Consider the following 12,305-nt stretch of genomic DNA (forward strand, 5'->3'; position numbering starts at 1 on the left):
TTGGGGTTGGCAGCCCACTAAGTTGTGGAATTGCCTGTCAAAGAGGTGTGCCTGGCACCTTCATTGTATCATTTTCATTGTACCCTGAATATACACCTCTTTACCCTGGGCTTTTGAGACGCATATGTGTGTGTGTTGATTCAGCTACATTGGCAAAGAAAAATTGCTTTATATGCGTTGTTTATGCATTCAAACACTGTGACACCAGATGGCGCTGTGGAGTTCCATTTTTGCTAACCCGATTTCTCATACAAAGTTTGCAGCGCTGCTTTGATGTGTCTAGATCTAGCCTGTGAGTCTGTGTTTGCACCAGTGCCGGATTACCAAATAGACAGAGTAGGCACTGGATCAAAATAATATCAATCAATCAATCAATCAATCAACGGTCCAGAGACCCAACAAATTGTTGCAAAGCAATACACAATTCATACAGCCTACCTCCAGGTTAAACAAGCATTTCGTTCAGAATATAGGGATCATCGGTTCTTGCAACCACCGATAAAAACTTGGCCACTGCTAATGTTCTAGCATTTGTCTGGTCTTCCAATAGGAACCTGACATAGTGAGCCTCTGATTTTCCTGGGAAAGGTACCAGGAGCAGCCCTGGCTTGCTCATATTTTGCACAGTGCAACAGAATATGTTTTATGGAATCGATGTCTTGAGCACACGAGCAAAGTCTGTCCTGGTAGGGAACTCCTCTCAACCTGCCATCCAACACTGCAGAAGGAAAGACGTTTAGTCTGGCTTTGGTGAAAAGCCTTCCATAATTTGGTACTGTCAGGTTTTTAATGTAAGATGTTAACTTAAAGACATGCCCATATTGTACTCCTACTGCCAGAGACTACAGACTGCGTGTGACTGAGATCGCAAGTCACTGTGTGCATTATCCCATAATCTTTGCTTTAATAATATTGTTTTGATATTGAAATAAAATTGGTTTATTAAAATTGTTGGTTGGTACAGGTGTTTGTGACAATGATGTGTGAGAGTAAAAGAACATGCTTTATTTTATTTTATTTTATTTTATTTTTTATTTTTCTGCCCACTTGTGCTTCAATCCAACCCTTAGGCTGAAATAGGTTCCCCACCCCTGAACTAAATGACCCCTGTTCTAAAAATACCTTTTGCTTACAAAACCCTCCCATAGTTGCCATCTGATCACAGGTCAGCAGAAAGGAGGAGGCTCTGCTGAGCCTCCTTGTAACTTAACCTTGGTAAGCAACTGTCTTCCTAAGGAATTCTCTATGTAAGCATCTGAAATTGCTTGTTCAGATCTTGTCCAGATTTAGTGCTGGCGTGGTGTGGTGGGCTTCTGCTTGCTTTGACTGACTCAGCTCCTTCATGAGTGGGGAAAAAGGATGCTTCTTGAATGCTCTTGTGCTGGGAGCATACATGTTGCTTTGGGGAGCAGCCAGAATTAGAATGCAGGTCAGGAGACTCCTGGTTCGGCACCCCCATGTCCCTGGCCCAAAGGTAAAAGTAAAGGTACCCCTGACCATTAGGTCAAGTTGCAGACAACTCTGGGGTTGCGGCGCTCATCTCGCTCTATAGGCCGAGGGACAGCTTCCGAGGTCATGTGGCTAGCATGACTAAGCCGCTTCTGGCGAACCAGGGCAGCGCACGGAAATGCTGTTTACCTTCCCGCCGGAGCGGTACCTATTTATCTACTTGCACTTGACATGCTTTCGAACTGCTAGGTTGGCAGGAGCTGGGACTGAACAACAGGAGCTCACCCCATCATGGGGATTTGAACTACCAACCTTCAGATCAGCAAGCCCTATGCTCTGTGGTTTAGACCACAGTGCCACTCATGTCCCATGGCCCAAAGGTACTGTCCCTCTATTTGAAGGGCTGTCCAGTCCAAGTCAGGTGTAAAGACAAAGAGCCTTTCAAGGAGGTGCCTTGAAGTCGCCAATCGATGGGACCCAGAATGGTCAAACAGTCACCTTTCACAGTTCCTCTTCCCAGGGAGCTCTGGGAACTGTAGTTCTGAGAGGGAGATAGGCGCTGCCTAACATCTCTCAGCATCCTCGACAACTACAGCTCCTGGAGTTCCTTGGGTCAAGCCATGGCTGTGTTTAAAGTGGTATCACAGTGCTTTAAATACAGTCATACCTTGGCTTTCGAACAGCTTAATTCTTGAACGTTTTGGCTCCTGAACGCCGCAAATCTGGAAGTGAGTGTTCCGGTTTGTGAACTATTTTTGGAAGCCGAATGGAATGACAAGGCTTCCGATTGATTGCAGGAGCTTCCTGCAGCCAATCAGAAGCCATGCTTTGGTTTCCGAACGTTTTGGAAGTCAAACGGACTCTGTTCGACTTCCGAGGTACGACTGTATAAGGTGAGAATGGGGCCTCAGTCCTGAATTGTTCTGGTTTCCAGGCCTTGTCTCATAATTTCTTCTTTCAAATGGGCACGGCATGTTCCTATCTACCTCCTCAAAATGAGCACAGGGCTTTGACTGCCTCGCTATTGCTGACCTTTTCCATTTCTTTTCAGGACAATCATGGACTCTGGACTCCGGAGCATCCAGCCACGAGCATTTGATAAAAACCCCCACCTGCACTACATGTGAGTAGGTTTGCTTTTCCTCCCTCCTTCAACCCCCTGACTGACCCATCTCTGCACATTCCCTGCCATGCTGTGCAATTGCTTTTTTGGGGGGAAAGTTCTTCTCGCAGTTGCTTGAGGACAGACAAGTCAGAGGAGCAGGGTAGAAGCAAAGAGAGGGGGGCGAAAGGATGGGAGGCAAAGCGAGGGAGAAAAAGGAGGAAATCAAAGGGGTCAGAGAAAGGAGAGCCTCAAACAATTCTTTCCCCACGGGCAGCTGGCAGATTTAGGTGTCTTAATAACCAAAGCAACTTTGATTGCGGCACTAATGAGCGATTCCTCATTAACACCCATTAGGTGGTCAGTAGAAAGTTTCCCTTTCAGCATGAGGTTCGGGGGCAGGAGAGGAGGGGAGATACCATTGGGGGTGGGTGGATAGGGGGGAGACTGGGCCAAGGTGCTTGTATCAGTGTGGCATTTGCGATGCAGCCTCAAACCGTTCTCATTAACACATAACGAACGGGAGACGCAAGGCAATATCTGTTTTTCCTCCCTGCTGTCATACCTCAGGCACATGGCTGACAGCTTGCGCTCTTAATTACTGACTCGTTAGAAAAGCATATGAGCCGGGACCAAGCGATGATACAGGGGCTTTTTGACAGTGTAAGGCTAAGCTGGAAGGCATCTTGAAAACGGAAGGAGCTGGGACCACAAACAAGGGCTATATGCATGGTATTCAGTCTCTGGAAGTGAGACATATCTGTGGAGTATTGGATGAAGCGGGTCAACTGGGTGGAATGACTGTTGTTCTAGATATATTCTACACTTCCCATTTTTTTATTAGAACAGTTAGTTCTGGTGGAATCCACTCCCCTGCCCCCATCCCCAGTATGGGTGCTTGAGAAATATGATTTCTGTGGATTTTGATGCAAACTGACTTTGATCTGTACCTCCTGGATCGAAATATAGTTATCCATTGGATTTCATGCTTTTCTGAAATTCACAATGCGGTTCTTGACTTAAAAGAAACGGGTGGGGCTGAACTACTTTGAAATGTGCATTTAAATACAAATTAATTTTACCCTAGCATATGCCTTTATAAACATAAGTGTTTAAGTTTCATGCATTTTTAAAAAATACTGCAAGAAGTGGGTGAAACAGGCTTATGAAGGAACATATGGAAAAAATGGAATAGGCTAGAAATAGATTGATCCATCTATCCCTACCTGAAAAGCATTTTGAGAGGATATTCAGTTTTGACGAATCCTGTTGGCACCATTGTTTTCCCCTTGTCACTGCTGCTTCCTGTTCTGTGATTTAGTCACATGGATAGTGTAGTCAAACAAGGACTATGTGGTGATGGTCCAACACGAGGGAGCCAAATGGAATAGGGGTGATGAAAGAGAGCAATGGGAATGTCAAGAAGCAAGTGGGCATTTTGGCGAGAAATGCTGAAAAATTACTGAAAATCAGAAAGGGGTGGGCAGGCAGAATTGAAAGCATCAAACAGCTCTTCTGATAAGTTTCTTCTGGATCCTGGAAGGATGCAGCTGATCACTAAAACCATATGCTTATTACAGTGACTAACAAAACAGAAATTCTGATTGTCATAGCAAAACATTTGGGCTTCTGCCTTCATCAGTTGCTATGATAAAAATGATGTTGTTTCCAAGGTGGCCGTTATAGAGCTTTGAAGAGGGGGTGTTCAGAAGGAATCCATTTGCTGAAGCTAAGTGATGTTGGTACTACCTTCCAGGTTGAGGCCATATGGTGTTAATGTGCCCAGTATATACATCCAGAAATTCTCCTCCTGCTCCTCCTCCTTTTTTTTTTTTTTTGCTAACATTATTGGATCTGTTGACATCTCCACTGTAATTATTGCAAAGTCCAGCAAGCTGTGATTCTCCAAATGTAAATGTTTAGCAACAGGTTGTGTCACTTTTTTTTTTTTTTGGTCAAAATTGCCAATTTGTGGTATTTATATATATGTAATATTGCACTGCCAACAATTTGCAAAACAGCTGAAACGGTTTTGACTCAGCTCTACCATGCTTCAGTGCTAAGTTTATACAGTCGTTTCTTTCCAGGCATTCTGGTCTCTGGATTCTGTTGCCAGGAATGCCTATCCCACACACTTCGGAAATGCTGCGAACATTCTTCTTCTTCTTCTTCTTCTTCTTCTTCTTCTTCTTCTTCTTCTTCTTCTTCTTCTTCTTCTTCTTCTTCTTTAAATGAATGCATAATTGTATCCCTGAATGGTTTTACCCAAAGTATGTATGCAGAAGGTCAAATCTGTTTTGCTGAACATCTCTCTTTCACCACTTCTGTGGGAGTGTGCAAGGATTAGCCGCATTTGTACAAGCATTCATTGTAGAAGAATCACAGAGGACTAGAAGACTGCCCCCAATGATTTTGGAGGCTAAATTCCAATCCGCACAACTCTTCCTTTCTCCAGCTACTTTAACTCCCCCTCCCTCTCCTCCACCTTCTGATAAGTCTTGTCTATCACCTTGCCAACAAAGGTCTGTATAGTTAAAGCTATGGTTTTCCCAGTAGTGATGTATGGAAGTGAGAGCTAGACCATAAAGAAGGCTGATCACTGAAGAAATGATGCTTTTGAATTATGGTGCTGGAGGAGACTCTTGAGAGTCCCATGGACTGCAAGGAGATCAAACCTATCCATTCTGAAGAAAATCAGCCCTGAGTGCTCACTGGAAGGACAGATCCTGAAGCTGAGGCTCCAATACTTTGTCCACCTCATGAGAAGAGAAGACTCCCTGGAAAAGACCCTGATGTTGGGAAAGACGGAGGGCACAAGGAGAAGGGGACGACAGAGCACGAGATGGTTGGACAGTGTTCTCGAAGCTACCAGCATGAGTTTGACCAAACTGCGGGAGGCAGTGGAAGACAGGAGTGCCTGGCATGCTCTGGTCCATGGGGTCACGAAGAGTCAGACATGACTAAACGACTAAACAACAACATTGTTCCATCGGCTTTTTCTTACACATGCACTCCCCTCCCTCTCTTCTGTACATTATTTCATTTTCTAAGCAACCTCACAAGAAGAGACCTGCCAGGTCAAAGAGAGCAGTGGAGGGCAGATCCCACAGTGTGTCTCTGGTGTACGTCTAGGTGTGTGCATCTCCTACCTGAAAATTCAGGCCTGCCACCTGGAGACTTCAAGTCAGCCCTGTAGGTTTGGCAGCTCCATATCAAATACCTGTAGGTCAATGGTAGAGCATATGCTTTGCATGCAGAAGGTCCCAGGTTCAATCCCAGCATTAACTTGGAAACATCCCTGGTCTGAAACCCTGGAGAGTTTCTGCCAGTCAGTGTAGATATCATTGAGCCAGATGGACCAATGATCTGGCTCAGTATAAGTTATTTGTTTCATAAAAATTTATATACTGCTTGATTGTAGGAGACCTCAAAGTAGTTTACAAAAAAGCACAAGGCACCCCCCTCCCTTGCAACAATCTAGTTTAGCACCCTGTTTTCCACAACACCAAACAGATATCTCTGGGAGGTCCATAAGCAATACAGGAAGGCAACATCCTCCTCCCCTTTTGCCACCTAGCTACTCTGAGAGCTTCCCAGAGGCAGCGGTTGGCCACTGGGAAGACAGAGGATCCTGGTCTAGATATAACTTTGGTTGGCTCCAACAGGGATCTTCTTGTCTTATATTACTAGGAGAGGGTAAAGCATGTTGGAAAGACAAACCCATGGAAGATAACACTGTTGATGACTAAACTACAATCTAACCATATTGGGAGACTCAGGAGGATTGAGGGGAGGAGCTGCTGCCCTTAGGCACCTGCCACCTAAGGCAACTGCCTCACTTTGCCTAATGGTAGGGCCAGTGGGATTTCCAAGCAAACACCCATAAGATTGGACTTACGAAAGGGAGGTTCAGAACAGTCAAATGTTGTTGAGCTCAGGTCCTGCTTACAGGCTTCCCGTGGGCATGTGATTGGCAAGATGCTGGACTTGACAGGCCTTTGGAATGATCTGTCAGGGCTTTTCTGATGTTCTTAGTCCTTGCTTTTGAGCTCCTCTGTTAGACATTTGGCCTTGCCTTCAGCTCCTTATCCTTTCATAGGCCTAATTAAGCAGGGGGAGGAAGCAGAAAGAGAATGCTTTTTGGTTTTTCAATATCAGCTTCTTCCCTTCTTCCCAAGCCCTTTGGAATTCATGGCTCATTTTCTCTGCATGTGCAGAAAACCTCTCCAGATGTATTAGACCTTCACCCCTCCTCGTTCAGTTCCCAATTGATTATTCCCACTCTTCTGGAATTAATTGTTCTTATTCCCCCCTTGGAATTAATTGGTTTTTTTCCTCCCACTCCACAATTCTCTTGAGGGGTTTGTTGCTCTTTCCCTCCCTACAACTGGTCCAATAATATTGATCTTTTCCCCCTTACTGATGCTTCCTGGGCCACCACCCCCTATTCCGCCCCCCTCCCCCCGTCCCAAGTGACACATGCCCTGTTTTGTGGATGCTGAGGCTTCCTTGTGCACAATACAATATAATGTCCCAGCTTTATCGGTTAGATCATGGAGAACAGAATGTGTTGATTCTGAAACTGAATTGAAAATGGCTCCCGACTTTTATTGATGCCATGCCTACCTTTGCCCTTTAGCAAAAATGAAAGAAAAGGGGGGAAAGCGGCTCTCAGAGTAGCTTACAAAAAATCACTCTTACGGCGGTCCTTGCTCTCAGGCTTATAATCTAAAAAGTCATGGCACACAAGGAAAAAGGGATGAGAGGGAGGAGGGGAAAGCAAACTCAAGTTCTTAAAGCTACAGCTCTTAAATTTGCAGTGGATGCCAGTGGTGGTTTTGGCTGTCTTGTCCTTGATAAAGACCGTCCCACCCCAGAAGCAATCTTCTACCCCCTTCATGCACCTCCCGCCCCAGATCAGATCCAGGAGCAGAGCAGGTGAAAATGTTCAGGTCAGGAAAGCAAGGCAGCTCGTGCCACACAGTCTGAGTCTGCCTCCAAGTACCAGCCTCTGTCAATCACAAGTGGGGATGCAGTTGCTGTTGTCCTTAGCTCCTGCTGGTGGCATCTGGTCCTCCTGCTGGTGGCATCTGGTCCTCCTGCTGGTGGCATCTGGTCAGCCACTGCGAGAACAGGATGCTGAACTAGATGGGCCACTGCCCTGATCCAGCAAGTTCTCCTTGTGTTCTTATATACCCTCCAACATTTCTCTGATGAAAATAGGGACATCCCATCCGTAATGATAATTTTACTATTTATATCCCATATTGAGTTGTCCCAGCCACTCTGAGCAGCTTCCAAGATATATGAAAACATAATAAAACATTAAACATTAAAAAACTTCTATGTACAGTGGTACCTTGGGTTACATACGCTTCAGGTTACAGACTCCGCTAACCCAGAAATTGTACCTTGGGTTAAGAACTTTGCTTCAGGATGAGAACAGAAATCGTGCTCTGGCGGCACGGCGGCAGCGGGAGTCCCCATTAGCTAAAGTGGTGCTTCAGGTTAAGAACAGTTTCAGGTTAAAAACGGACCTCCGGAACAAATTAAGTACTTAACCCGAGGTACCACTATACAGGATTGCCTTCAGACGGCTCGGGGGGTCAGATAACGCCATACCGCCCAACATTTTTTCCAATGAAAATAGGGACATCCTAAGGAAAAGTGGGACATCCCTGGATCAAATCAGAAACCGGGATGGCTTCTCTAAGTCAGGGATGTCCCTGGAAAATAGGGACACATGGAGGGTCTGTTCTTATCTTCCCAGGTGGAAGGCATTGTCTGTGGACTTGTTAAAGGACACATTGATTCAGCAGGGTCATGTGGGGCTCAGAAGAATTGCTTGGGGGGGGGAGCAGCGCTGCCTGCAGAGCATTGGCTGCCCCTTGGCCACCCCTCATTTTAAGTTCATCCACAAAGCAGCTGCAACCTTGGATGGTGCTGAGCACATGCAGGCATCGTTTGAAGGGGAGGCCTGATTGCGAAGGCCAGGCACGCAGAACAGGATGAATTACTGGTTCTTGTTCATTCTGGCGCTGCAGACTTGTGTTAACGGAAGTCAAATGCGCGTTTGAGATGACAGCGCGCTTACATGCCTACATAAAAGAAGACCATCTCTGCAAATGAAAAGAAAAGACAACTGGGTGGTTAAAAAAAGCATGGACAGAAATTGTTAAAAGCACTAAGCTGCCCCAGTAATAAATACATGCCATGGTTCTTAAAGATCATGAAGAGGGAGGGAGCTTGTCATGATGCAGTAACCTTCGTGTTGGTTATGTTGAATCTTCCCTCCTCCTGCCTCAACACTTAAATACCATTTGGACTATCTGTTCCTTAGGTTCTTTCTTCTAACGGAATGGAGATTGCAGCCAAGTTTCTTGCAGTGGAGTGCGGCTCTTGAAAGTAAAGTGGAAACTGATGTTTAATGCAGCCCCTCCAAGTGTCCCTATTTTCCAGGGACAGTCCTGGATTTATTGAAGCCATCCCGGTTTCTGATTTGATCTCAGAATGTCCCACTTTTCCATTGTTGTTGTTCAGTCATTTAGTCATGTCGGACTCTTTGTGACCCCACGGACCAAAGCACGGCAGGCACTCCTGTCTTTCACTGCCTCTCGCAGTTTGGTCAAACTCATGCTGGTAGCCCCGAGAACACTATCCAACCATCTCGTCCTCTGTCGTCCCCTTCTCCTTGTGCCCTCCATCTTTCCCAACATCAGGGTCTTTTCCAGGGAGTCTTCTCTTCTCATGAGGTGGCCAAAGTATTGAAGCCTCAGCTTCAGGATCTGTCCTTCCAGTGAGCACTCAGGGTTGATTTCCTTAAGAATGGATAGGTTTGATCAGTCCACGGGACTCTCAAGAGTCTCCTTTAGCACCATAACTCAAAAGCATCAATTCTTTGGCGATCAGCCTATTTTCCTCGGAGAAATGTTGGAGGCTTTGGAGTTATGTGAGCCCCGAGCCAAGGAGATAAGTAACTATACAACCTTTAGAAGACATCTGAAGACAGTCCTGTATAGGGAAGTGTTTTTCAATCTTTAATGTTTTATTATGGTTTTATATATGTTGGAAGCCGTCCAGAGTGGCTGGGGTTACCCAGTCAGATGGGGTGGGGGTATAAATAATAAAATTATTATGGAATAGGATGTCCCTATTTTCATCAGAGAAATGTTGGAGGGTATATTGATGTAAACACACAGCCTCATTTACTCATGTAGTTTGGGGACTGTTTGCTGCTGTTGAAAACCGTAATTCTGTCCACTCTTCATAGGTATTTGAATAGACCCTAGGGGTTAATCCCCACCAGACTCTTCATTAATACCCACAGGTCAATAGTGTAAGGACAGGAAGCATAGTTGGAGGCTGGGAAAGTTGCAGAGCTTTTGATGCATGATGCAAGTATCTGTCTAGCTTGTTTTTATTTGTTGATGAATAGATTTTGTCTCAGCAGTGTACATAAGTAATTACGATGTTCTTGTTTTCCTTTGAGGAGGATGTTCCGGTGTACTTTCAGATTACTGTGCAAATAAAGGTATTTGTTCTGGGTCTGAGAAAATGCATTGTGATTTGTTGACAGGGGTTGCCATGGGAGATCTAGAACCTCCCTAACCCACATTTTCTTGCAATCCTGGAAGTGTTCGTTCTTTTTTTCCAAGTAGGCTCTTCCAGCTAGATAAATGCATCCTGAACATGAGTGTCTATTTGCTAGGGTTTTAGTCTTGCTTTATTCTTTTTTGCCAAATCGTTCTGATGGATTTTCCAAATTTTACCAAATTTTACCAAATAAACCACATATTAAGACATCTGAAGGCAGCCCTGTTTAGGGAAGCTTTTAATGTTTGATGCATTACTGTATTTTAATATTTTGTTGGAAGCCGCCCAGAGTGGCTGGGGAAGCCCAGCCAGATGGGTGGGGTATATATAAATAAAATTTAATTTAATATAGTTTTTCTAAAAATTGGTTTCCGGCACTCCGTTCTTGAGTTTTAGTCTTGTTGTAAATGTATTTGTTGTTTTTGTGTTTTTAACCATTTTTAATCCTCTTATGTTTAAATGGCCGCAGGATGTTGGTTTAGAAGGTGATTAGTAAACTAATGAAGGGAAGTGGGTGGCGCTGTGGGTTAAACCACAGAGCCTAGGACTTGCCGATCAGAAGGTCTCCGGTTCGAATCCCCGTGACGGGGTGAGCTCCTGTTGCTTGGTCTCTGCTCCAGCCCACCTAGCAGTTCAAAAGCACATCAAAGTGCAAGTAGATAAATAGGTACCGCTCTGGCGGGAAGGTAAACGGCGTTTCCGTGCATTGCTCTGGTTTTGCCAGAAGTGGCCTAGTCATGCTGGCCACATGACCCGGAAGCTGCACGCCGGCTCCCTCAGCCAATAAGGCGAGATGAGCACTGCAACCCCAGAGTCGGTCACGACTGGACCTAATGATCAGGGATCCCTTTACCTTTACCTAGTAAACTAATGACGCCAAGAAGAAGAAGAATAAAAGAAGAATGCTGCTCTGGATAGGGGTTGTCAGCCAGTGCAGACATTACTGAGCTAGATGGATCAAAGCGATCACTTTGATGCAGTTTCCTGAGTTCCTCATTGTCGTTATTCAGCGTTATTGGCCAAGCAACTCTGCTAGACAGCCTGAATTACTGCAGCATATAAGTTGCTTTTCCAATTGGATCTTTCTCAGAGAGTTTCCTCTTCCAGCTCTGTGCTTTGCTGCCCCCAAATACCATCCCTCTTACAGTTTGGCAGCCTTGTCATTCAGCCGGAGGGTCAGCCACATGGGCATCTGGCAGTACCCCCAGGATCATCTGCGTGAAACCAGGAGCGAGGCTGTGCCTGGCGCTGGGAGGTCCCCCTTCCGTCTTTCAGCCAGCTGCTGCCCTGCGTCGAGCTCAGCTTGCCAAGGGCTTGACATTTTCCGTAGGTGCTGCACAGAGGGGCTGAGGATAAAAGGATTGGCAGAAATATCACTCTCTCTGGAGTTCTGGGCAGCAGGAACAGAGTACAGTAGCTGGTGAGATCAAAGGAAACTGTCCCAATCTGGCCTTCAAGGGAGCAGCTTCGTGCTCTGCAGTTCAATGTGCATCTTAGCCGCAATCTGGACAATGTTCCCACGGGATTGCACAAGCAGCAATCTCAGGAGAGGGCGGAGAGGACACAGCACCCTTAGGGGTATTTTGCTACTTCTACATCTTTTCAATCACAGCTATGTCTTTCGTAGGAACACTGGATTCTTCCTTAAACCAAATCTTCTTTTTTTTAAAATAATATTTATTACTTTTTGAACAACTTAAACACTACAAAACCAAACAAAAACAGAAAAAAACAATACAATACAATATAAAGACACTACATAACACTAAACACATTAAACTAACAAAACCAAACAAAAACAATTTAAAACACTCAAACAATTTCAATATCTTATCTTTCATTCACTTATTTCACCGACCTCCTCACACCTCCCTTTTTGTATTCCACTTCTGTCAAATGTTTCAGCAATTCCTTTCCATCTTCCTCTGTTATCTGTCGTATAATTATCTTAGGACATTCTAACCTTATTTTACCTTTAAAGTTCCATTAATCTATTTATACTTAAAACCTTATAACATTTCTACTAGCCATATAACTTCATTCCAACATTTTAACATTCATTAATTTTGCAGTATTTCTGTAAATAATCTTTAAACTTTTTCCAGTCTTCTTCCACCGACTCCTCTCTCTGGTCTCGGATTCTGCCAGTCATTTCTGCCAG

The 12,305-nt window shown here is 44.8% G+C and overlaps 1 protein-coding gene across 3 annotated transcripts in view; it reads left to right on the forward strand.

Annotated features, from left to right (window-relative positions):
• NTRK3 (neurotrophic receptor tyrosine kinase 3) overlaps positions 1-12,305 on the forward strand; it is a 409,192-nt gene that overhangs the window by 108,966 nt on the left and 287,921 nt on the right. For all 3 annotated transcript variants that reach the window (XM_083411960.1, XM_083411958.1, XM_083411959.1), the window contains exon 3: positions 2,501-2,572. In XM_083411960.1, the coding sequence (XP_083268086.1) occupies positions 2,501-2,572 (72 nt within the window). The remainder of the gene's footprint in view (positions 1-2,500; positions 2,573-12,305) is intronic.

This window comes from Podarcis tiliguerta (genome assembly GCF_965153285.1).
Source record: "Podarcis tiliguerta genome assembly, chromosome: 14".
NCBI classification, from domain to species: Eukaryota; Metazoa; Chordata; class Lepidosauria; order Squamata; family Lacertidae; genus Podarcis; species Podarcis tiliguerta.